Source organism: Lissotriton helveticus, chromosome 6 (assembly GCF_964261635.1).
Source record: "Lissotriton helveticus chromosome 6, aLisHel1.1, whole genome shotgun sequence".
Classification (NCBI taxonomy): domain Eukaryota; kingdom Metazoa; phylum Chordata; class Amphibia; order Caudata; family Salamandridae; genus Lissotriton; species Lissotriton helveticus.
Window position 1 is genome coordinate 115,156,213 of NC_136067.1, and position 26,746 is coordinate 115,182,958.

Consider the following 26,746-nt stretch of genomic DNA (forward strand, 5'->3'; position numbering starts at 1 on the left):
TACAATCACTATGTCCTACATGTGCGGAACCATTCTTTCTGACACATAATTCGCCTTTGACTGGTAGTACTGAAATAGCAGGCAAATCTGGAGTAGTATCGGACTGAACATTCAGGACCATGAAATTCGAGGAATAATTACCTAAATCATATACTTCGTTTTCTAGATCTAACCCTGTTCTATGGGAAAGACCTTGCTTGTCTGGGAAACATGTTCTATTCAGAAGGGACATATCACTTGAGGATGATGTTAACGTGGACCATGCTCCACACGAACCATTGTGTGAAAACGGATAAGGAAAGAGTGGCAGAACTCCCTTCGGTGTCTGGAAAGGGGGGAGTCGACCACACACCCAACAATTAGTGGCATTGCTGGTCTGGTGTGAATAGTGTAACATTCGAATGAATGTATTGTTACGCATAGCAAGACGATAGGATAGCTCGTGAGGAGGCAGATCACTAAATGTGTGCTCTACTGTAACATTAGAAAGCATATGTACATGTGAAAGTGGAAAACATAAATGTAAAGCATAACTTATGCATGTAACCATAAGACTCAAAAATAACAAAAAGAATAGAACGATAATACATCTTTTAGAGTTTTGACTAACTCTCTCACTGTGTGGGTCTATCTCATACATGTCAGGAACCTGTCTAACCGTTTCACCCGAGAGGGACTTAGACAATTAAACTGGCTGACTTATTTTACTAGACCGGAGTTTATCTTTATACTCCTGCTGCGGAGTTTTCTCTAACAGGGGAAGTTTGAATACAGAGTCTGTTTTTGGGCAGTCCTTAGGAATAAGGCAGTCTTTAATCAATGTCTTTTGTCGCAGTCCATGGAATTTCTTGATATGACTGATGTGGACCCATCCTCGGCGTCCTTCTAGCTTGACTGCGGTCCTTGTAGTTAACAACACCATTTGGGGCTCCTTCCAACGGGGCTCCAGCGGACTTGAACGATCGAAATTGCGCACCAGGACGAATTCTCCCGGAACGACTTCATGCGGTTTCACCTCAGTGTTGTCTGGAAATGTAGCGGCAACCTGTGAACGACAAGAGTGTAGGGCAGACATCAAGGAAGCTAGGTAATCTGTCAGCATATTACTGGAAACGTCTGTAATCTTTCGGGGCATAGGTGTACCCCACATGTTAGGAGGACGGCCGAATACGACCTCATACGGGGACAGGCCTGATCTGGAATGTGCAACCATTCTCATGTAGAACAGAGCAACTGGCAGGGCAACTAACCAATCTACACCTTTTTCTGTACATACTTTAGCAATTCGGATTTTCAAAGTCTGGTTATGTCTCTCTACGAGACCGGCTGCTTCAGGATGGCGTACACAATGGAACTTCCACTGGTACCCTAACAGAAGGGAAACTTGTTTCATGAGCTCGGATGAGAATGGCTGGCCGTTATCTGAATACACGACCCTTGGTAAACCATAGCGGGGAAAATACTCACGAACCAACTGCCTGGCAGTGGTCGTGGCAGTGTAATCTGAAACTGGATATGCTTCTGTCCATCTGGACAAAGCACATACAACTACGAGGACATACTTGAAACCTCGACATCTCTCCATCTGAATATAATCCATTTGGAGGACTTCAAAAGGGTGGTCAGGAGGTTGGAATCCCCCTTGTTCCACCGGGACACTTTTACCTGGATTGAACTGACAACATATCATACAGGTACGTACTTTCTGCTTGGCTGCAGCTCGTAAATGCTTGTTGAACCAAAGGTTCTGGATACTGTCTAACATAGCTTTTTCTCCTAGATGTGCTGGACTATGTGCGGTATTAATAATGACTTGAACCATTGAGTCGGGGAGAAACCATGTGGCTTTTCCCTTCGTCAACCATCCTTGATCTGTCTGGACCCCTCCTTGTTCGGACCATTTCTTGATTTCTTCAGGAGTAGCATGTAACTGTATGTCTATGACATCTTGTGTAGGGTCCTTAACTGTCATACAAGTAGTCTGATCTGGAGTGAGTGTCTGTGTCGTGTTAACTGGAATGTCTGAAGTCTGAGCTGTAAGCTTGGCTGTTCGATCTGCTAGATCGTTACCTTGGGAAATGATGTCAGTGATTTTCGTATGTGCCTTGCACTTCATGATAGCGATAGCTGTCGGTAAATGTATTGCATCTAACAGAGCTTGAATGAGAAGACCATGCTGGATCTTGGTTCCATGAGAAGTCATAAAACCTCGTTCTTGCCAGAGCACTCCGAAGTCGTGTACGACTCCGAATGCATAACGTGAATCTGTGTATATGTTAACTTTCAGGTTCTTGGCACGTATGCAGGCTTGGGTCAGAGCGACTAACTCTGCTGCTTGAGCAGACAGAGTGTTAATACGATGTGTTTCTATAACTTCGGTGTCAGTAGTCACTGCATACGCGGCTACTAGTTCTCCTGTACTTGTTCTCATACATGAACCATCCACATAAAGTGTCAGGTCGGGATCAGGTAATGCAATATCTGTCAAGTCTTGTCTTGGCTTTGTCATGGTGTTAACAATTTCCACACAGTCATGTGTGGCAGTATTTGAAGTAACTGACGGTAACAGTGTAGCTGGATTTAGAACGTTGCAGCGTCGGATTTCTATGTGTGGCTGAAACAGTGTCAATTCATAACCTGTTAAACGTGCAATTGTCAAGTGCTGAGTCTGGGTTCTGTTTAAAAGAACTTCTACGGAGTGTGGAACTTGTACTGTCAGAGAGTGTCCTAACACTATGGAATCACTTTGTCTGATAGCTAGAGCTGTGGCTGCAACTGACTTGAGGCACGCAGGCAGAGCCTGGGCCACTGGATCTAATGTGCTAGAAAAATAAGCACAGGGCTTGTATTGTCCTGCTTGATCTTGTGTGAGAACAGATAATGCAGTACCATCACGTTCTGTGACAAAAAGTGTAAAAGACTTACTGTAGTTCGGTGTTGCTAGAACAGGTGCTTGACATAAAGCTTTCTTTAATTCATTAAAAACAAGTGTATGTTCCTGGGTCCAAGGGAGGACAGTCGATACGGCTGCCTCCTGTGTCGTTAACTGTATCAGTGGTTTGGCTAGATATGCATACTGAGGAATCCATTGTCTGCAGTAAGAAGTGAGGCCAATAAAAGCTCGTACCTCCTTCTGAGTCTTGGGCTGTGGAAGATGTGCTATTAACTGGATACGGTCAGGTGTCAACTGCTTACCCCTCTTGGACAGTAAGTGTCCCAAGTATACCACTTGCTGGACACAGAATTGTAATTTGGAAGGGGACACCTTGTGCCCCATCTCGGCCAGAAAATACAGGACTGTAAGTGACGCACGCTCGCAGTCACGTTCAGAACGGGCTGTAATTAACAGATCATCGACATACTGGAGTAGGGCAGTGTCAGTTGGCATGTGAATATTGTCTAGTTGTCTTTTAAGTTCTTGACTGTAAATGCTAGGGCTTTCTGTAAAGCCTTGAGGAGCTCGTGTGAATTTATAGCTTCTTCCATTTAAACAGAAACCGAAAAGGAACTGGCTGTCTGGATGAATAGGGACACTAAAGAATGCGTTCTTGAGATCGATAACTGAAAAGAATGTGGCTTCAGAATCAATGGCTGTCAATAGGGATGAAATATCTGGGACTACTGGGTACTGGGGTATGATACATTTATTAAGTTCTCGGAGATCAATCACTAATCGATATACTGGGGGTGCATTTGGATCAGTACGTTTCAGGACTGGAATGATAGGAGAATTACATACATTGGAGTCAGTTTCTACAACCACTCCTTGAGCAATAAGTTCGTCAATAATTTTGGATAAGGCTGCTACAGCCTCGGGTGGCAATTTGTACTGTCTGATTCGTGGTAATACTACACCTTGCTTCAGAGTCACACGATGGGGTGTGATATGCATACAACCTACATCAGTTGGACCTTGCGCCCATAAATGCTGTGGTACATTCAATAATCTTGGATCAAAATCACGTAATACATAATGACCTTTAAAATCTCGCAGGAACAGGCGGACCCCTTCTGGGGAACAGCAAATAACTGCTCCTAATTCTTTTAATGTCTTAATGCCTAATAAATTTTCTGGACATGACTTCGTGAGCAACAAATCTGTAGTTCGGGACAGTGGACCAACTTCTAGAGTAACTGGTTTCGATATTTCATTAACAATAGGCTTTCCTGAAAATCCAAGGGAAACATTTCTTTAGCCTGAGAGCGGGGCCCCTGGAACCTCGTCATGACTGATGGTAGTCCTACTTGCCCCTGTATCAATCAGAAACTTTCTGTCTTTCCCTAATACTTGACTATGTACATAGGGACCCTCTTGATCTACAGGAATCTCGATGAGAGGCAAGCCTACCTCCCTCTCTAGGCTGTTTCATGAATACGGCTGATAATCTGGATACTCTGTCTGTGCATACTGGTACATCTGCTGTGTAACATGCTGTGTTGCAGCTATAGGCTGCGGTACTGTAACTGTCTGTTGTGCATTCTGCGGTGGCTGGGAAGTCTGTGAAACTTGTTCTTGTCTCGGCGGACGTGGTCTTTCTTTAGTTTTACCAGTAGCTATGTTGTGTTTCAGAACTACACATTCGTTTATAAAATGACCTGGCTGTTTACAGTAATTGCAGGTCCCTTTGACGGGAACTGCAGGATGACTAGCTTGATTCGGACCCCTCTTCTGACTGTCTTGTGGAACAGATTGTGCAACTAATACTTTCATTTTCGTGTCTTTCATACGTCTCCTTTCGTGTTCCTGCTCTTCCCTGATTCTGTTCTGGTGATACTGGAGCATTTGTAACATTTGTGACGGAGTATTAGCTTGCCAGGTACTTTCGACTTTCAATACTCGATTTTTAACTTGTGGACTTGAATTCTCGACTAGTTTGGTAACAAAAAGATGAGGGTATGACTCACTACTTGTTTTCAGACCACTGTTAATAATGAAACATTTTTCAAATCTAGAATAAAAATCACTAGTGTCTTCATCTTGTTTCTGTTTACAAGCTGAGATGGCATCCCAATCTTCCTTTTTCGTGGCTAGTAATCTTGGCAAAACTTGTATTAACAGTTCGGGCAAAGCTTTAGCTTTATCCCCAAGACCGGTACCTGGTACTCGTGTATTATCTTCAGCTTCTAGAGCTGTCCAATCTATCTTTTTCTCGCCCACCTCCCATTCTTTTTCCTTGAGTTTTTCATATATGCCCGCAGGCAACAGGACTTTTAACATTTTAATGATATCAGGATACGTGTATTCTCCCATACGGAGCATGTCTTTTAGTTCACGGTGGAACCCTGCTGGATCTTTGTCGTGACAGGGGATTAACTTTTTCATCTCTAAGAGTTCCATCTTTGTGATAGGGGTGTAAACAAATACTCGTTCTAGATCACCACCCGTTGTCCTAACTGGGTGTACTTCTCGTAACGGATTCTGTCTATCTATGTAAAATGATTGACTTTCTGGAGGTGAGACGTGAAAAAAATGTGGATTCAGAAACGTTCGATATTTGTGGCGCTGTTCCAGAATGATACTAATTAAATCGGTACCTAGACCTCTCCATCTATACTGGAGTAACTTGTTCAATACATCATGTAGTGGACCTGGATCAGAATGCTGTTCCTCATATAGTGTGATGAGGTGTTGGATCATATACATACCTACCAGTCGCTGCTCGGCTGGGGGCAGTTTCAGAAACATTTGTGCCACTATTTCGTCTGGAAAAGTGGTAGAATCAGTAGTCCACCGGACTGCTGATCGGGCTAGTTCTTGTTCATGCATTGTACTAAGTTCACTATAACCTATTCGTGATTTCAGAATTTTATCGGTAGCTTGGAATACTTGCTCAAGAGAACATTGTTCTGGCACTGGAGGAGGAAAACTTTTCTTGTAATCTGGACGTGAATGTCTGTCGGAAAGTCTAGTTCTACCTACATACGCTATTCTGGAGGGATTCTCGTCGTCTACCTCTTCGGTAGGAGAGTCGTCTTCTTTCTTGGTTACTTGTGCTGCTTCTCGTTTCTCGTGTAACTTTATTATTTCCCTACGAATTTTCTTGTACATACTCTCTATACAATTCTGTGTCTTGTGTCTTCCCTCTGCTATATGGTCACTCCACCTGGTCAGGACTTTCATTTCTTCTTGATCTTTTCCTGGACAATCTTGTTCTCTTATTAAACAGTTAATTAAAAACTTTAAAAGCATAAGCTGGGTCTCGACTTTTCTTTGAATCATGGCATCGCGAACACTTTCTGGATCCACTCCTGTACGGATAAAACGATATATTCTGTCTAGATGTTCTCTCATATCGGGCAGGGTGTCCAAATAGTCGGTCACCCGTCTTAAACGTAATGAATATATGACCATAGTACCATCGCCTGGAACTGGATCATAACGACATTCGGTAAGTGCTCGCTTGATATCTGTAAATGTATGAACTTTTGGCGTACGCTGTAACGCTAGTTCATGTAGCGTCATACGTCTGTGTTGAGGCGGGGTACCAGGAGGACTTCCCCCCGCGGCTCCTAAACTGGAATCGTCGGTGGGTACTGTACGTGTTGGTAGAGTGACTGATGTAGCTGGAACATGTACTGTATGCTGGGCCGGGGGTGCTGTAACAGATGTTGTAACGGGTGCGGTAACGTGAACTGTACCCACGGCCCTGGTGGCTGGAGGAACAGGAATTACATTATTTACGGGAGCAGGCGGAACAGGATTTGCATATTCTGGGACTGTATCGTCCAAATAGGACGAGAGAAAAATATCAGCTGCGGTCGGTTTGTGACGTAGCTTAATCGGAACTAATGGTGGCGGGAAATTACATGGTGCTTCTGGGGTTGCTTTTGGCAAGCCCTCGGCAAGAAGAGGATACATACCCTTAATAAGGGCATTTCTCTGTCTGTCTGACTGTTCTGCTTTAACTCGTTCACCTACTTCGATTAATTCCCTTTCTTGGACTTTTTCTGAATATTCCCTATTTAATTCTGTTTTTCTGATTTCTTTTTCGGTTCTTCTATGAGATTCTTTGCGCCATAACTCGATGGCATCTTTCTGGGACTGTCTGGCTTTCTTTTTCCATAATGCTTCTTCTACTCGCATGATGCACTCGGCATCCCATGTACCTGATATGGGCCATCTATATTTCTCTTCTAACTCCTTGGTATAGTCCACCCATAAGTCTAGATATAGTATGGCACTTAAGCCATGCTTATGATACATAAAATGACCTGGACTGTCCCTAGGCGGGACAGGAACTGCTTCCCCGAGCAACCCTTTTCGGGTTTTTAACTGACGTAACTTAGAGAATAGAGGCATTCTGTACTTGATTCTGAACACAATACAATACACGATAAACACAATAATGACTAGAAAAACAAATCACTCATACCACGACATGACACATTAAATAACATTTAAAATAACAGTTCGAACAGAATATTACCTGGTACATTGAAAACAGAACACATGAATTTCTCGAGAACAGACTTACTAGAATTACTGGATGCACTGATAAAACAGTACAGAACATACCGGTCCCCTAAAGAGACACGTCAGGACCCGTATCCACCTAGATGAACACTTCGGACTGGATCTGTGTACCCAAACCCACTGGACCAGAGACAAATTAATTGACCCTGTCTAGATACTACCCCAGCAACGGTACTCACCGGGCAGCAAGAACGGAAGGCCTCGGACTGGACTGGACTGCTACGACGTCTGACTACGAACTTCGGACACTTCGGACTTCAGTTACAGGTGGGCCTCTGGATACCTCGGACCTTGGACTCTCGGCTTGGGCTCTGGTCGGGACTCGCCGCGTTCCTCACCGCCTCGTCTGGATGCTGGACCGCAACCTCCGTCTCCTCCGTGGGCCTGAGGGATACTTGAAGCAGAAATATCTGCACGTGCACGGTATGGTTCCGTCACGGCTGCAGAGGATCAGGGGGCCTGCGTGGCTTCGCCGGCGCGTGGGGAAAGTGCAAGTCCCTATTCGGGCGCCATTATGTGGTAAATAAATAATTAATTACCGGTACTATTTTTGAATACAGTGAATAAAACAGATAGCTCAATAAATAAGAGACAGGATTCGAGGTATCTTGAGTCTTACAGGCTTTAATCAGGCATAAGGGAAGGGACAGGAACGGGATAGCCTGCACGGAAATAGAATTATTATTATTATTATTATTAATCGGGTTTTATAAAGCGCAAACAACCCGGAGGCCTCGTAGCGCTAATGGATGGCAGCTGCCAGAAAATGGGTAAGGGGATAAGGGGGATAAGGGGTAACTTTCAGTAACAGTACACAGTATATATACTAAAACAATTACATTACATTCAATACAGTAGGCGTAGCAGTAGGCGTAACTCGTAGCAGTCGCGAAAGATAAGAGTAAAATGGGTGTAACAAGAAGGCGTGTACAGGGCGTATACATAGACATGTGATGTAGACGTCATGGAAGTGTCATGAGTGGGCGGAAACATGGAGGGGGCTGCCTGAGAGCAGCTGGGACCTTTAACCTAGTGGTGCGCGCAAACGGGCAATGACGTGTTACCAGGAAGAACTGGGGCTATGACTTCTACGCTGGAAGAGGAGACTAAAGTCTGCAGTGTCAGAACGACTTGTACCTATATCATATCTGGTATCTTGTGTTTGGAGTACATGTTGATAGAATCCAAAAGTTATCAGGGCAAAGGCTACTTGACACTAAGACTGGTGCATGCATAATTCTACATGTATTGCGTGTGCTAGGAATATTCTATGAATATTAATACAGTATTTCTCTTACATGGAGACAGAAAGGCTAGACCATAGCTGGAACTATTGATGCGATTCAGTAGCTTAGGAATGCAGAGAAGGAGGGCTGGACTGATAACTAGAAGCATAACATACTCTTGACAGACTGGGAGGCAGAGCCAGGCCGGGCCGGGCACCGCGCGGCAGAAAGTAAGTGAAGGGTCAGGGATGCAGGTGGGGGCTGCATCGCTCCTCGGAGAGGGTTCAGGAGACTGGAGCTGAATCTGGTGTCCGGGCCCTTTTGAGGCCTAGAAACGGGGACAATGCGGTGAATTAACGTGTACACTGTAAATCGTGGCAACATGAGCCTAATACTTGTTGCTTTCACGAGAACTGGAAACTGACATACTAGAGTTGGACACAACTGTAATTGCGTTTTTAATCGATCATAGGGGGATACATGCATATCGATCATGCACATATAGCTTAATATGGGGAACACGTAGGCACATGTAACATGGCAAAATTTACTTTTCCACAGGTTGTGGTAACAGGCTCCCATAGGCTGTTATTTGGGATCGTAGTTCCAATACTAGTAGAACGGTTTGTAATGGAGAAAACATTCCTAGGGGAATTAAGTAAGTCTTCAGGCCTTTTCAGCATCATTTGTTTGTGGAATGGGTGCTACATTGGTTATTCGTAATGCTGAGTATTCAAGTATTAAATATTTTTCTAGAAGAGTTTGGATTACTTTGTTTGGACGAGTAAATTTAGTTCAGGGGGATTGCAACCATCATTCGAGTTTCCATGCCTACAGGGTGTTGGTGTTAATCTTTACTTGTCTTGTATGAAGCTTACAGCTTTATCAAATTCAGTATGTGTCAAGTTTTCCAGTACACATCTTGAATAAATCCTAATGCGGTACTTTATGCCAGGTAAATTGCACTAATAGTTCATATTTAACCCAAAATGATTGACTCGATTCAGTTAAGGTAGTAGCTCAAAACTATGGTAGATATTGCATATATATTGTGTAGCGTCACATACTATATCATTTGTTTTTATTTGCAGATGTTGTCCTTGAGGCAAATGAGAATGCAGATATTTCTTCAGAATCTGGTAAGTACATGCTCCATTTTGTGAGAGGAGTGTTATTCTGATAATTATAATATTATATATTAATGACTTTAGTTAATTTCAGAATGTGTGTTACACAAGTTGAGCCTGTTTGAATTCTAGATAAAGTAGGATTTGAAGCACCAGTCTAAGAGACCCTATATTTTCCTTGATGGTTGTTGTCACACACCTATAAAATTCACTGTAGCTTTCCATAGTGCTCCACCATTTACCCATTCTAGTTAATATTTACACAAAAATGCCAGTGGGAGCAAGCAAATTGTATTCCATATGTACATTTCTGATGCATGTCCTTCTCAAACCAATGCCAAATCCATGGTAACACCATGCCAACTTAAGAAGCATCTCTTCAAACAAGCTTTCGATTTGAAATTCTTACACCACTACGTACTTTGCCACTTTTCAGTCGACCCATAGCCTTTTCCACATTCCCTCTGATTAGCCTAGCAGATGATCATTTGAAGTCACTAATCGGCATTGATTTCCTATAAATGAATTTAAACAGATTACTTTTTTACATTGTAATGTTGTTCAGTGACATATTCTTTTCATATTTGTTTATCTACATTTTCGCCCCATAATGGGAAGATCTCTGAAAAAGCTGCTGACAGTTGTTGTTCTTTAGTTAAATTTACATAATCAACATTAGGCTTAGGTTTGGTACTTGGGTGAGGATGATACTGTTAAAAGTTTCATTTTTGATTGCCAGTGTGCTGCTAATAACATATATTCCATCTGTGCCTTCTGCTTGTAAGGCAAAAGAATGCAAGACTCTCAAGATAAAGTCAATATCAAGTGCAACTGTCGCCCAAGGTCAGGAATACTTGGTATGGTTTACCAATCAAAGCATTTGAGGTTCCTTGCATTTTCACCTATTGATTTCCTGATCATGTTAGTTAGTCCAAAGTTGAAATTGTGTAATCCACTTCAAAGCAAAAGGCTGTTGGGCTCCCTGCTGTGGCTTCTATGAAATAAAACATGCTAATTTCAGGCTCATGATTATAACCCTCTAATTTCCAAGCACGGGGGGTGGCTTCGCTGTGCTGCGAAATGGCTGCAAGCTAGAGCGGCTCCGCCGGCCGAGCCTTGTTAATCCGGCATAAATCCGCAAATATTACCCAAATTGTGTGCCTGCTGCACAGATATATCCTACCTATGTAGCGGCGGCAAGAGGGAGCTACCAGCTGTGTAAGCGGAGCAAAGGGAGTCGAGTGTCGGCTGTTGGCCTTCATAGGGCGCCGCCAGAACAAGCCGGGTACTCAGGTGGCTACCTTCCCGGGTTGTGGGGTGAGGTAGTGAGAAGTGCAGTGGCGGAAGCGGTGGGGCCAACTGATTGGAACGAGCGCAAGCGAGGAAACAGCTCCTAGCATCCGCACAAGTAAACTATAGATGAATGGGGAGTGTGTCGGATTGAATTTTAGCAATATTGCCCGCACTACGACGTCGGGAGCTGGAGGGGATCGGGTGCGCGATGCGCCGCTGCACCGGGAGACTTTAGGAGGCCCATAAGTGGAAGTCGGCAGGACCCTACTGTTATAACGGACATCGTGAAGTGCAACGCTGGAAGGCTGGCAGAGTAGAATATATTGCCTCATGGTGCTGGTGATTTACTGCGAAGGATAGTCAAAAGACGGAGCCGCCATTTTGTGGGTGCCGCGGTTCTGGACAGCGAGTTCACTGATGCCCGCATTGAATGCCACAGCGAGTGCGGAGAGCCAATTTAATTAATCTGCATCCAGACCCATGGCAGAAAATGATTTCATGTCTGCATGCATCGGGTACTGGTGGGAAGGATCAGTGCACATCGCGGCGGCGCTCTGTGTCCGGGAGCTGGTCATAAGTTACGTATGGGAGCGCACTGGAAGTAGCTGCTCCACTTGATGTTTTGTTTTTTTTTAAACAAATTTTATTGGCATTTATTAATCAGCAGTATACATACATATTGTTATTTAATCATTGAATGTCTGCAAGGCCCTTCAGAGTGTCGAGGCTAGTCGGGCATCATGCCTCTCCTCCCTTCCCCCTCCCTCCCTATGATTGCCTGCCGCCCTATGCAGTGCTAGCTGTATGTGATTCTCTTCAATGTTAACAACCGAACAATCCCCCCCCCCTATTATACCTCCTACTCCCTCCCCTGCTGCTGCCGACCAACCCGTCAAGTTGCCTCTCGCTGTGTACATGGTCTGGGTCTCATTCATAGCCATCTAAGCCGTGTCCCGTGCTCATAGAGCCCACCATGTACGTGGTTGTTAGGGTGCTATGGGGCGCTTATGCCTCCCCCCCAGGTCCTCCTTGATCCAAACCCCCCGGGCTAGCTGGTTGAGATCCTGCCTGTGGTGTGCTAGGCGCAGACTCCTGGTCCTCATTCTTCAGGTCATCCACCAACACCCCCCCAGGCCTGCGCCCTCTCCAGTCGTCCTATGCCTCTCTTTGCATTCCTAAGCAGTATCCTATGTTCACAGCTTGCCCACTTCACTAGCTCCCTTTTCCAATTGCCTACCCCCGAACCTGCCGGGGCCTTCCATTTGCTGGTGAGTTCGCGTTTTGCCAGTATATATGCCAGATCTTGGAACCTGGCAGTGATCTTGGTTTTAGCGTAGTGAGGGAATAGGTTGAGCAGCACTTGACTCGGGGTGCACAGGATCTCCTTCTCAGTGACGCGTACTATCTCCCGAACCACTTCTTGCCAATATCCCTCTATCTGTGGGCAACTCCACATCATGTGAATATAACTAGCCCCTACCTCCTGGCAGCGGGGGCAGCTCGCATCCATCCGGTTAAAATAGCGGTTAATTCTGTCAGGTGTAATATATGCCCTATGCAGAGTGTAAAAACGGATTAATTGGAATCGTTTGTTGCGGGATAGCAGCGTATTCTCCCAGCCCTTATCCGTTATAGGACTCCCAATGTCTGCCTCCAATTTATCTTTCAGGCTCTCCAGGGGCCCCGTGGAGTCCCGCCGAATGGCTCTATAGATACATGAGACTGCTTTAATGACACCTGCTCACGTACAAAACCTGGAGAATCGACTCAGTGGTTGGTAGGGTCTCTTGCTCATGCAGGGGTACCCTCACACTTATAACCAAGCACCTTGTCCTCAGGACTGAAGAGACTGCCATAGGGGTTATTTACAGGTTTTAAGTGCAGTGAACTCAGATATAAGAAAACGTATATCTGTCTTGGGAGGTGCAAGCACCAACTCACACAAGCTGCAATGTCAGGAATGTAGTCACAGTTGAAGGGGACACCCATGGGTAGCACAATACGAGCTGCAGCCCATGGGAGACTCTTGGTGTACCTATGCCCGGGGTAACTTAGTACCATATACAAGGGACTTACAAGGGTAATCCAGTAGCCAATTTTGGAGGTACAGAAGTACTTATGATGGTCAATTTAGGGGAGAAAGCACAGCACACTTGCCCTATGTGGGAAGGGTATGCCCAGACGTGGGTCCCGTGCTCACTACGCCACTGGAGTCAAGCTATCCTGGCGGATAACGGCTGATAGCCAGAAACCGGTCCTAGGATGCTTGATTCTGGTCCAGGGAAGACATGGCTTGCCAGTTCGGGCTGGACTGTTCCCATGAGGCACAGGGTCAAGACTGATTTGCATATGGCCATGTCTGAACTGGGGTGGCGTGGTGAACAAAATAATGATGGGTTAAACCCAGATCTGTTACTGGGGGTGAATGTTTTGCCAATGTGCAACATTCCATCTATCATCTTGTGTGTTTTGCTGGGTGACTGATCAGCAGGATCTCAGTCAGACTAGGTCAAAAACACACTGCCACCAAACAAAAGATGGGAGTAACCAAAAAAGCAGATCATACTTTCCTACAGCCAGCCACATGAGAAAAAGTTGCTGCCAGCCCTTACAGGACTCCGTGATTTAGTCCCCTTTCCTGAAGTTAAAAAAATACTAATATAAGGGGGCAGGGTAGGGATACCCTGCCTCCCTAGGGCCTCTGAGGGTGACCAAATAAAAAAATAGGCGTTTTTTGCCACAACCACACAGAAGTCCTGCGGGATCGCTGAAAAAGAAAATGGCAACCTCATCCCCAGGTAAAATAATTAAGGGAGTGGGGCACGCAGCCCCCCTCCCTAAACCTTGAAAGACCCAGAACCCCATCCCCCAGGGCCGATTTAATTTTTAGGAAAAGGTAGAGGGGCTACACAGTCCCCCTCCTGAGCCTGTGAAGACCCCGGGGGCCCCATCTCCCAGGGCAGATTACTTTAAAAAAGGGGAGGGGGCCATGTAGCTCCATCCCTGAGCCTGTGAAGACCCTAGGGGCCCCATCCCCCAGGGCAGATTACTTAAAAAATGGGAGGGGACCATGTTTTTTCCTACCTGAGCCTTTATAGGCCCCGGGTGCCTCATCCCCCGAGGCTAGCTCAGTTACTGTTTACCGGGGAGCTCACATGTTTGCTCACGTCTAGCGGGAACATTTTTAAGTCTCCCACCAGATGGGGGCAAGCAAGGAAATCTGCTCCCAGCTAGTAGAAGATTTAAACATGCTCCCACTCGCTGGAAGCAGACTTGTGTCAGGGAAACAGAACATATTTTGCACCTACCCAGAGGGCGCAAGCTGAAGACAGCTGCTCCCTGCAGGCAGGTGCAATGCAATGCTGGGAGCTGAAGGGGCGGTACAAAAGGGGGGGCTGATGGACGCAGCATCTGAACCAATCAAACACTCACACCCAGTCAACAGATCTAGGTTTAATCCATCACCGCTCTTTAGCCCACTCTGCCACCCCAGTTCAGACATGGCCATATGCAAATCAGTCTAACCCTATGCCTCATGGGAACAGTCCAGCCCGAACTGCCAAGCCGTGCCTTCCCTGGACCGGAGCTGAAGGGGGCCCTCTGGCCCCAACGTGGTGGTTGGTGGATGCCCCAGATGGGCACCGGGCCACCCACCTATAATTAATGCAGGCCCTGGGAAATCTGGTCCTTGGGCCAAAGTAGGCTAGGGGAGGGGGTCCACATTGTGGAAAAGTCAGCCCATATCGCACCTGATGCCCAGGCTGCTGGTGCAGGGCGACTCTTAGTTCCCATCTTGAATAATTACCAAATAAAGAGACGGGCGCTGAAGGCAGGAAAACAAGAACAGAGTTTATTTCTCATGAGGAGAGCATGTCATTTCGGACACTCTCATAGTGTCTTCAGGAGGTGCTCTAACAAGTTTCTCTGAGGCTTCGTCTTTTATACACAGGTTTATGGCACACAGACATCCTTCATTACAATCAAGACATTGTGAAGTACGAAGATATTTCAACACGAGGCTACAGTAGGGGCCCTTATCCTCCATACAATAGGAGGGGGCTGTCACGCAGCTGAGTGTTCTGCTGATTCCTTTAGAATGTGTGCGCCTGATCGAATCTCAGAGGGTAGGGAGGTCATGATCAATAGTGGCTCCTTTCAAGAGAGGCGAGTGCATACAGTAGTGGGCAATAAACTGTATCCTCAGGCTAAGGGATGACCAGCGGTTCGTACAGGCAGTCGGGCTCAGAGGAAGGGGTCATCAAAGGAGGGGTATTCATGGACGGAAAGAAGGTGTTGGTCAGGCACGGGGTGTGATTCTCAGAGACAGAGTCATGCGGGAGGGGAGGGCTCATGACTTGTGCATGTGAGAGCGGGGGCGGTCAGGGTGCATGGGGGAAGCTTGCAGGGTCAGGGAAGTGCGCCGACGATCGATCGTGAACAAGGAGACCATGATACCTAAAATGGCTGTCGTGTACGTGTGTGCATGGGTCTATGCTAGCGGGATAACACAGTCAGTGTTTTAGCGATATCCGTTCTGCTTACAACAAGGGGTACTGTGAACACAAATGAACGCCGCTTATGTACATACACATTGCTATTTTCAACAGCCGCCGCTTTTTTACATAAGCAAGTTCAATTTCTACATAGTCGATGCGATAGGCAGAATGCAATACATGTTAATTTACATTTGTTGGTTTCTTCATACAAGCCTAGAGATCGGCATATTATTTAGTCGGAGTCAAGAAAAGAGGTTCCGAAACATTATAGAATCAAGTTCAGACTTTTTCTCAGATGACATCAACATACAGTAAAAAGTGCTATATGAGACTTTTGGACTTGAGTGACCGATGAAACATTTGTGAAAGCAAAAAAATTGAGGGAGGAATGCAATTTTGATGTGAACAACTAGTCAAGGGGGGGTAGAAAGTTCTGGAAAAAGGGGGAGGGTCTTTGTCGCAATGTCTTTTAACAGAGTCCGTCTTCTTTTGTTGGCGCTGCTGAGCACCGGCGGTGGAGCTATAGGTCCAGCTCGGAATCATCCTTACACGTTGCAGGGTGCGATCAGTCCTCTGCTGTTAGATCACAGTCCTGTTTCCTAACTTATTTTCTTAGGGGTGCCTTATGCTGGGCACCTGCGTGTCTTTCTTCTTTCGTGGCAAAACCTAATTCTATAGTCAAAGTTTGTGCGAAAAGGGTGAGTTTGTTGAATAATCGAGGGAAGAGAGGGCGGAGTGGGATCAGATCTTTGAGCACATCAAGGGACCAAAAGGAGCAAGGATAACGAGCAGGCAGGCCCATCGGTCGGGCTCAAAAAGGACGGGGACTTCAGGCACGAGTGGGGCAGCAAATCGAGGGCTTCAAGGCAGCCCTTTATTCACTAATCTGCCGAGTTTGAGAGTGATGCCTCGTCCCGCGTCTCGTTGCTCGGTGGCTCCACCTTTGGTCGCGGTCACACGTGCTTCAGGATCTGTGGCCAGGCCGTGCGTAACGTCCAGCTCCTCTCCTCCGGTGATGGTATCTTTGAATGAGTACAGAAAAACAAGTTTTAGAAAAACTGGTAGGAGAAGACATTTATACATTTCAATTCCGTCCCCAATCCTATGTAGGTGGGGAAAAAGTTAATCGGTCATAGTCAGAAGTCGTCACGTATGGAGTCTGTAGGAGTGCATTGCCATGGAATTCATAACCCTGTTTGGCGCTCATTCGTGACGTACGTGAAGAGAAATTTGGACCTTTATACACAGTGTATTATAAAAACTCAAAATCGAGTCCTTATGTAGAGACTCGCCCTTCCCTTTAACCCAAGTATCGACAATCTTACATTTCCCTTCGGGGTCGGCTAACTCTTGTAAGCAGGGGCGTTATCGTCATGAAGAAGGGGGAGGGGGCAGATGTAAAACATGCTTTTCTTGGGGAGTGGCCGTTAATCAAGGTAATCAATTTCGCTTTCGAGGGTAGATGACATGAAGCTGGGGTTAATCGGGGGAAACGGGGACGCTTTGGACAAGGAGCTGGGGTCGATCGGGAGAAGTGGGGTACTCTGGACATCCGCACTTAAGTGTAGAGGAGCGAAGTAATCTGTGAATTGGGAATTGCATTTTTAGCGAACCGAGAAACAGAAGGCCATTGACGTTATAGTCCCCCCATAAAAGGCCAGATTAGGGGACGTTAGTCGTCTGACCCGTCCTTTCTTTCATGACCAACTCGGGTCCTATTGTTTTGCAGAAAGGAGAGGTAGTAATATGGCAAGTCACAGTCGTTTTAGTTCCTGTCAATTTTTCCAAACACCTTTGTGTTCGAGGAGACCCAATTAGGTGTTGTGCCGGGGGCACAACGTTACCATACAAGGAAAGAGGGAACAGGGGGGGGGGGGGACTTTAGAGAGAAAGAGAGAGAGAGAGAGAGAAAGATTGCACTCTAAATGGTCCATTCTGTACACGCATGACATGGAGCGAGAGAGAGAGAGAGAGAGAGAGAGAGAGAGAGAGACGTGTACAATAATGGGCCATTCAGCGCACACACAACACAGAACAACAGGGATTAAGTACTACGGAAACACAGGCAGAGGGATGACGTAGATCCATGCATCACGTATACACAAACTTAGACGGGGAAGACAGTACATGTAGTATGTACAAAAATCCAAGACAAAACATGGAACAGTTATTGGCCAAAATTATCTTTTCCTGTATGCTGCGCATCCTTAGCATCCTAAGCTCTTTTTACCTTTTTCTTCTCTTTTAACCGTTGGCTGCCTTTACTGGTGGCTTTGATTGTACACACTTACGCCTTTGGCAATTGGTCATGAACTAACCTGATCGGGCTAATGCTCACGGTGGTATTTTCGAGTCATTTTAGTAAATGTGTTTCTAGGCTGAGACAACAGTTGGTGTCGATTGGAGAATAATGGGGCAGTTTTGAGTTACATGTCTATGAGGATGCGAAAAAGGAGGTAGTAGGTTTTTAAATATTGGCAATATTCCTAGTCCTCCCGGCGGAGGATACTTGTGTAAACCTTACCTCGGAATATTCCTTAAACTTTCCTTATTTAGTTAAACGTAGGAATATATTCATTATTGTATGTCATTTTTGGTTGCATTATTTGGGGTACCAAGCGACGTCATATTTCGTAGTTCCCGCTTCAGGCTGTCCTCCCAGGCGCTAAGTTCAGGGAGAAAAATAGTCATGGTTTGCTTGTTGCGGTTAGGTACCATAATCAAACCCTTTTTCCCGTCTCTTCGTCCGCTAGATCACTGTTTTCATACATTAATCGATATTTCGATGTGACCTGCAGAGAGAGAGGGAAAAAGAAGGGTGGTGGGACAGGGGCTACATTGATAGACACATTAGCGTGCATAAACCCAGAAAGGCTTTTACTTACTGCATACTCGGCCTATCTCCACGGGATGCAGTCCCTGCCAATTGGGCGTTCAAGCCCAGGTGGACCGTTAGTGTGACTCTTCTTATACAGGTAGCATGTAAAGTATAGGCTGAATACCGGGATCTTTAGCGGTTGCTTTGGCTGTACAAAAATGTGCAAGGTACATACAACAAAAACCTGGACTATTCATATTTTGCACTATTTCTGTGTACTATACGTTTTAACTCTTTAACTAATCGAGCTGAGCCATTTCACCTGTATTTTAGTTATATCGGAAATAGTGGTCATTCATTTGAAACTTATCAACTTACGCGTGACAACTACGTTTGCTTTTTCAAAAAATCTTTAATAAGAATGTCGGTGTACAAATACGGGCCTACAACCCCGTGGGCCGGCCACGGAGCAGGCTGGAACTGTAGATGTGGGGATACTTTATTAGCGGAAAACTTAATGGAGTCGGTGGTCGTTAATTTAGTAAAAAGTGCGCCAAGTGCAATAAAAATCATATCGAATCTTAGTGTGAGCGAGTATCATAAGCATTGAAATTCGAATTTTCAATAATCATGATGCGCCAAAACTTAACAACAATTCATTGTCCGAATGTTCAATCGGTACCCATCTCATGTCAATTCATTGTCCTTCATTGTCCGAACACATAATCAGTACCCATCTCATATCAATTCATTGTCCGAGCTGACAGTATACATCCTATATCAATCCATTGTCCGAACATATAATCAGTACACATCCTATAACAATCTATATGTTTTAAAAAACTTCATACATATCCCATGACACCAAGGCTGAGCAATCGGGGTACAATAAGGAGTTGAGAGTTTCATTTGCATCGGCGCCATTTTGGGTGCAGTCAGGCAGATCCTAGGCATAGTCTAAATCTCCACTAACTCGTGGTTGGCCCAGAGCTTCCTTTTGGCAGTCCAAAAAGTTCCGTTAAAGGGCAAAAGAAAGGATCGGTGGTCTGAACCATCAGTCAAAAGGGGGAGGGAGGCAACAATTTTCCTACCGGGTCATACTGGGTTTTCACCGGAACTGATCCGAACTGTAGTCTGCAGGATTCTAGTCATTCAAACTGAGGCTGGCGACAGCATGGGAGCGCCGACGTCCTGCGGCTACATTTCCATCGTTCCGTGGGCAATCATGGCAGTCATTCCCCATCGGGGGTTTCTGCGGGGGTCGGAGGCCCCCGCGGCTCCCATAGAATCTTCAAGGTCGTGGAGAACTTTTATGATGTTGGAGTCAGCAAGCAACCGGGCCATTCCTTCATGCTGGGCCCGCTCTTGCAAGGTCGACCGGCATTTTGAGAGTTCGGCAGCTACCGGCGATCGCGGGGTCAAATGAGCAGACGGGCTCCAACCTGCCGGGCGAGGCGTCGCAGCATCGCCACAGTGGACGAACCCTTTGCTGGGTGCGAGGAGCGTTGGGGGTGCAGCTGGGGAACCTCCACCTGGGGAGGTGGGAGAGGCTCGTTCGCGCCGCCTCTCCCTCCCAGTGCACCCCACGGCGTCTCGCTTGACATTTGTTATGGCCGGACCAGGTGATGAGGACGAGGGGGGGGTCGGAGGCATGTGCAAGACATCCCCCCCCCAGTGTTGTCGCAGCCATTATAGAAGAAGTGGCGCCTAGCACGTTTCGGGCCGGGCCTCCGGTTGATGGCGGCCGGACGCTCTTCGCTCTGGCCCCAGGAACGGGTCCCTTGGTTCATCCGGTGGGGCAGACCTTGGCGCGTGGTGCCGCCTTCGGGCTATTTGCGCAGTGGCCTCTCCACCCCCATGCCTCTTAGGGAAGCTGGTCCAGACTGTCTGAGAGAGGGGGGGGTCGAGGACATGGACATCCCCCCCCTGCAACTCTCCAGCGTTGTCGTAGCCGCCACCGCGGCCGGATCCCGTCGGCCCCAGCCTCTCCTTAGGCCCACCTCATGCGATGACCTCCGGCCGACGGCTGGCAGCAGGACCCGCCCTACATGTGTTGAAGATCTCGTCTTCCGGCTGGGCGTAGCCGCAAACCTGGTGTACTCTGGGAGTTTCCAGAATGGGGGCGGATGTCTGCTGACTTGTGTCTTTCCCAGGTTGCCGTTATTGGGGCGTGGCAGGCGGTGGGACAGACATGTTTGGAGCAGCGAGGGGCGATGAAGCCTCGTTGCCTCGTGGCCGTCGCAATGTCAAGCTTGGCTTCTCTTATCGTTTTCAGGTTTCTTATTACGGGCTTATTTCTAATGTTTCTTGTTTCTAGGACAATCATATGTTTTATCATTAAGTATTGTTATCGTTGCCTTATTCGTTATTTAATAAAAAAAATTCATCATTTCGTTTTCCTATTCTTTTCTTTCTAGTTTGTTTCGTGCTAAAGTTTCTGTTAACAGGATACAGTGATCACTTCGTTATTATTGCATATGTCCTTTTTCACTAGGGGTGCTCTCTGGTCGGGCCAGATGACCTACCTCTAGTAAATGGTCCGGGTGGAATGGGTTTATCAATCAGTGGGGAGTAGATAGGCATGACAGATTACAACGGGGGACAAAGGTCCGCATTACCTACCCTTCACTACTTGCAAAGACTAGACAGAGTATTTCTTTTCTATGTTATTTGCAAACAGAGAATACCTCCAAAGAGAACCAATTCCGAACAATCAATGTTCGGATAAACAATCAATCAATGAGGAATGAAATAGGCACGACGGATTACAATGGGGGCAAAAACCTGCGTTACCTACCCTTCACTATCTGCAAAGGGAGAGAGAATATTCCTATTCTTCCCCGTTTGTAGGCAGAGAAGATCCTTGAGAGAACCAACTTCGAGCAATTCAATGCTCGATCAAACAATCAATCAATGGGGAGAAAAAAAAATAGGTATGACGGATTACAATGGGGACAAAAGTCTGCATTACCTATCTTTCACTATCTGCAAAGGGAGACAGAATATTCCTATTCGTCCCCGTTTGTAGACAGGGAATATCTCAAAAAGCAATAATCGATAAAAACCGATTAACAAACAATCAATGGGGAGAAAAGATAGGCATGACGGATTACAATGGGGACAAAAGTCTGCATTACCTATCCTTCACTATCTGCAAAGGGAGACAGACGTTCCTATCTGTCGCTGTTTGCAGACAGAGAATGTCTCCAAGAGAACCAATACTTCAAGTAGCACCCAAGGCTAAATGAACCAATCAATGAACAATACCAGTATCTAAATACCGTTTCCAATATCAACAATCAATCAATCAATCAGATGGATAAAGCCATCCTACCAATCAGACGTAAAGACGTCCTACTTAACCTTACCCGGACCGGACCGTGTGGACAGTTCTTCGCCTTCCTTTTTCCAGCGCCCGATCGTTCTCTTTTCTCCATGTTTTTACCGCAGCAGTCCTGTGGGATTCCAGTCAGGACAATAGGTCACTTGAGAGAGGTCCGTTCGGAATCGGTGAAGTTCATTCAATCGGCAGCCGGACGAGGGCCCTCTCAAGGCAGGTATACTCCAATCATTTAGATGTTCACCCCATCGTCTGGACCTCTCTTACCGGACCTTATGTCGCTGATGGACCCCGCGTTGGGACGCCAATTGTGGAAAAGTCAGCCCATATCGCACCTGATGCCCAGGCTGCTGGTGCAGGGCGACTCTTAGTTCCCATCTTGAATAATTACCAAATAAAGAGACGGGCGCTGAAGGCAGGAAAACAAGAACAGAGTTTATTTCTCATGAGGAGAGCATGTCATTTCGGACACTCTCATAGTGTCTTCAGGAGGTGCTCTAACAAGTTTCTCTGAGGCTTCGTCTTTTATACACAGGTTTATGGCACACAGACATCCTTCATTGCAATCAAGACATTGTGAAGTACGAAGATATTTCAACACGAGGCTACAGTAGGGGCCCTTATCCTCCATACAATAGGAGGGGGCTGTCACGCAGCTGAGTGTTCTGCTGATTCCTTTAGAATGTGTGCGCCTGATCGAATCTCAGGGGGTGGGGAGGTCATGATCAATAGTGGCTCCTTTCAAGAGAGGCGAGTGCATACAGTAGTGGGCAATAAACTGTATCCTCAGGCTAAGGGATGACCAGCGGTTCGTACAGGCAGTCGGGCTCAGAGGAAGGGGTCATCAAAGGAGGGGTATTCATGGACGGAAAGAAGGTGTTGGTCAGGCACGGGGTGTGATTCTCAGAGACAGAGTCATGCGGGAGGGGAGGGCTCATGACTTGTGCATGTGAGAGCGGGGGCGGTCAGGGTGCATGGGGGAAGCTTGCAGGGTCAGGGAAGTGCGCCGACGATCGATCGTGAACAAGGAGACCATGATACCTAAAATGGCTGTCGTGTACGTGTGTGCATGGGTCTATGCTAGCGGGATAACACAGTCAGTGTTTTAGCGATATCCGTTCTGCTTACAACAAGGGGTACTGTGAACACAAATGAACGCCGCTTATGTACATACACATTGCTATTTTCAACACACTCCCCTTTTTTAAATTATATTTAGTTCTGGGAGATGGGGGCACCGGGCCGAGGAGGGTTGGAAAAATTGAAAAAAGACACAGACGTCGCAAAGTCCATCGGGGCTTTGCAGTTGCCTGCCAATAGGGGTTCCTTTCGCTGCTCCTCTTACATGGTTGGTTCTAAAACTATATCCACCGACAATCCCTCCTCCTCTTACAAGGGCAACAACCAATCCCCCACTTCAAGAGGTTTTTTCAGAGGAGATTTCAGAGGCAACAATGCAAGGGAAGAGACAGAGGCAACTCCATTTGTACTTCTGCAAACAAACTGTGACTTCCTTACGCTACCCGCTGATCATTCCACCCCTGTCGGGGACATATCTCTTAATTCCTACCTGTCTGGAATTCAATCGCCGCAGACAAGTGGGTCCTACAAATTATCCAATATGGTTACTGCCTGGAGCTTACAGACACTCCCCCAAATATTCTTCCAAGATTGCATGCAATGTCACCAGAGCATCTTACCCTTCTAAGGCAAAAGGTTCTTTCTTTCTTGGACAAACACGCCATAGAGCCAGTCCCATTACAATACCAGGGACCGGGGTATACTCCCTGTACTTTTTAATTCCCAGAAAGGACGGCTCTCTCAGGCCTATACTAGACCTGAGAGAACTAAGGGCGAGAATTAGGAAGCCTAATACTGGTCGGTAATGGCCGAAATTACCGAATTTCAGCCGTTACCGACCGGTATTAGGGTTTTGGGATGTAGGGGCCTAATTTAAGGATTCTGTAATTTACCGAATCGGTAATGTAAGGAATCGGTAAATTACCGAATTCTTAAATACCGATTCAGTAAATTACAGAATCCTTAATGTAGGAAGCACTCAAGTGAGTGCTTTTCACTTGTAAGGATTCGTTATTAATAACAAAAACCTTTAAAAAAGCAACTTTATGCTTTTTTTAACAGTGCCATGTGGCAGACATACATGCCCTTAGGGCATGTGTGTGTGCCACATGTGCACCCATGCACTATACAGGGGTGCCACAGGGTGTCAGTGACACCCTGCCACCCTAGTAGATCTACCCCCTATTATCGATTCAGTATTTACCGAATCGGTAATTCTCATTCATTCCTATAGCGCCTCCAGGCCCATAGGAATGAATGAGGAATACCGATTTGGTAAATAACGAATCTCTATTTACCGAATTTTACCGATTCGGTAAAATTTACCAAATCATTATCTACATATCATTTACCGATTCTAAAATACCGAATCGGTAAAATTCTGTATTTTAGAATCGGTAAATGATATTTACCTACATCTTGCCCTGAATCTGCACATCTGAAAGAGACACGTTAGTATTAGATTCCTTACCTTAGAATATCCCCAGGCGTCAGACTGGATCCGGAAACTTTTGCGTAGCAGTACCCTTGCGTGTCGGTAGGCGTCGTCTGCGGCTCCGCGTCCGTCGTCGGCGTCGTGGGCGCCATGATGACGTCGTCGGAGTACTTAGACGCCGTCTCCGCATGCTGACGTCAGTTCTTCTTTTTTCCGCGCCAGCAAGCGCAGATCTGGAAAAAGCAGTAACCCTAGTCAATTTTTGACTAACTTTTTGGATCTTTTTGATAATTTTTCGAAGTCTTCACGACTCCGATCGGTGCCGTAGGGATTCCTGGCTTTAAACACTGCGAGGATTGCGACCACCTGTGTCTAACTTGTCTAGGCGTCGACCACGACGACAAGGCCTGCTCCGACTGCCGGGCCCTCTCTTCGAAAGCCAGGCGGGAGCGGTCCCGCAGGCGACTCGAACTCCGGCAGTCGGTCCCGCACCGCGAGAGGTCCCGATCCCATGGGAGGTCGAGGGACAGGTCGCGGGCTCGGAGCCACCACAGTTCCGAGAGTAGGCCGCACTCCTCCGGGTCGAAGTCGTCGTCCGGTAAGAAGCACAAGAAGTCCAAGCGGCGTCATCGTTCTTCGGACTCCCCCCGACGCTCGCGCGATGCGGCCGGGGGTTCGGGTGACACCACCCACGCGGCTCCGTCGGAGTCGCGGGCGCCGCGTCCAGCCCCATACCCTACGGTCCCTGGGCTAAATGCGGCGCCGGAGGAGGTCGAGCGCTTCCTCATGGCCGTGAGGAAACTCGCTCCTCCGACGGGCTCCGCGGCGCCTTTGGGCCCAGCGGACCCGTCTGGGGCCTCTAGCGGGTCGGGGGCTTCGACCCCGCCGACGCCTGCAGGCCCGGCGCCGCCAGGCCCCTCTCTCCCGACGCCGCCGGCGCCTTCGGGATCTGGATCGTCGCCGGTGGACCTTACGACCTCCCCGGCGTCGGACCATCGGATGTCGCCTCCGGGGCCGTCCTCGGGCGGCGCCGTCCCCGGTTCCACCTTCGTTCCTGTTCAGACGTCGGGACGGCCCCGATGGGCGCCACTCCAGACGTCGTTTGGAGAGTTTCACTTCTATGAACAGGCCCCATTGATTGACAACCCTGAGCATCAGGAGATGGGTGATGAAGAGGATTGGGAGGGGTCTGAGGACCCTCTGACCCGAGAGTGTCAGTCTCATGAGGACTGGGCAGGAGACCTTGGGGAGGCCAGTGGCCAGACACTGGTTTTGTCTCCCCTCCTACCGTGGCTTCGGAGGAGGGGGCAACATATGGTGTGGTGTTGATGAGGGCTGCCAAGGCCTTGGGCCTTGAGCTCCCCGTCGCGGCCGTGAGGACGAATCTCCTCACTGAGGTCCTTAAACCGCAGTCAAGCTCGGCAGAGCCTTTGCTGCCTTTTAGTGAGGCCTTGACCGACGTTCTTCTGGGCACTTGGTCCAAGCCCGCTACGGGTTCGCCCGTAGATAGGAACGTGGCCAGACGCCACCGCCCAGCCCCGGGCGACCCATGTTTCCTGTCCACCCACCCCACCCCCGAGAGCCTGGTCATCCAGACCTCTAATTCCCAGACCGCGTTCCCGTCGTCTCCGCCGGACAGGGAATCCAAGAGGTATGAGCAGTATGGTAAAAAGATCTTCTCATCCCTTAGTCTGGGACTGCGGTCTTCCAACACCGGGCGGTCGGGGACAACGGCGAGGTCAGTCCACACCTTCCCCCGCAGCATCCGCCTCAAAACCGTCCTAGTCCGTGCTTTCAGGCCCATGTGACGCCAGTGCGGGGCAGGGTTCGCCATCACCACCTCCACTGGCGCACTGTCACTTCGGACAGGTGGGTGCTGCAAATCGTCCGAAGGGGCTACTCCCTCCCCTTCGAGGCGACTCCTCCAGCCATGCCACCGCAGAACCACCGTGTATCGGGGGATCATTTGCGACTTCTACGCCATATCTTGGATCTACGGAACATCAACAGCTTCCTCCGGAAGGAGAAGTTCAAAATGCTGACACTGGCTTGCTGCCTTAGCTGCCCTGGACCCAGGAGACTGGATGGTAGCGTTGGACTTGCAGGAAGCTTATTTCCACATCCCCGTCCTGCCGGCCCACCGGCGCTACCTGCGGTTCACGGTTGGCCACAAGCACTTTCAGTTTACCGTGCTCCCCTTCGGCCTTACCAGCGCCCCACACGTGTTCACAAAGGTGATGGCGGTGGTCACAGCTCATCTGCGCAGGTTGGGGGTTTCAGTCTTCCCCTACCTCGACGACTGGTTGTTGAAGGCGGGCTCGCCCCAGACAATCGTCAGCCACCTCCAGACTACGGCAGATCTCCTGCACCAGCTGGGGTTCTCCATCAATGTGCCAAAGTCACACCTGTGCCCCTCTCAGAAGCTCCTCTTCATCGGAGCGGTTCTGGACTCGGCGC

At 47.6% G+C, this 26,746-nt stretch overlaps 1 protein-coding gene across 5 annotated transcripts in view; it reads left to right on the plus strand.

Annotated features, from left to right (window-relative positions):
- The window catches only part of LOC144762305 (exportin-5-like), a 2,106,094-nt gene that overhangs the window by 1,842,029 nt on the left and 237,319 nt on the right, over window positions 1–26,746 (plus strand). For all 5 annotated transcript variants that reach the window (XM_078647454.1, XM_078647456.1, XM_078647455.1 and 2 more), the window contains one exon: window positions 9,792–9,839. In XM_078647454.1, coding sequence (XP_078503580.1) covers window positions 9,792–9,839 — 48 coding nt within the window. The remainder of the gene's footprint in view (window positions 1–9,791; window positions 9,840–26,746) is intronic.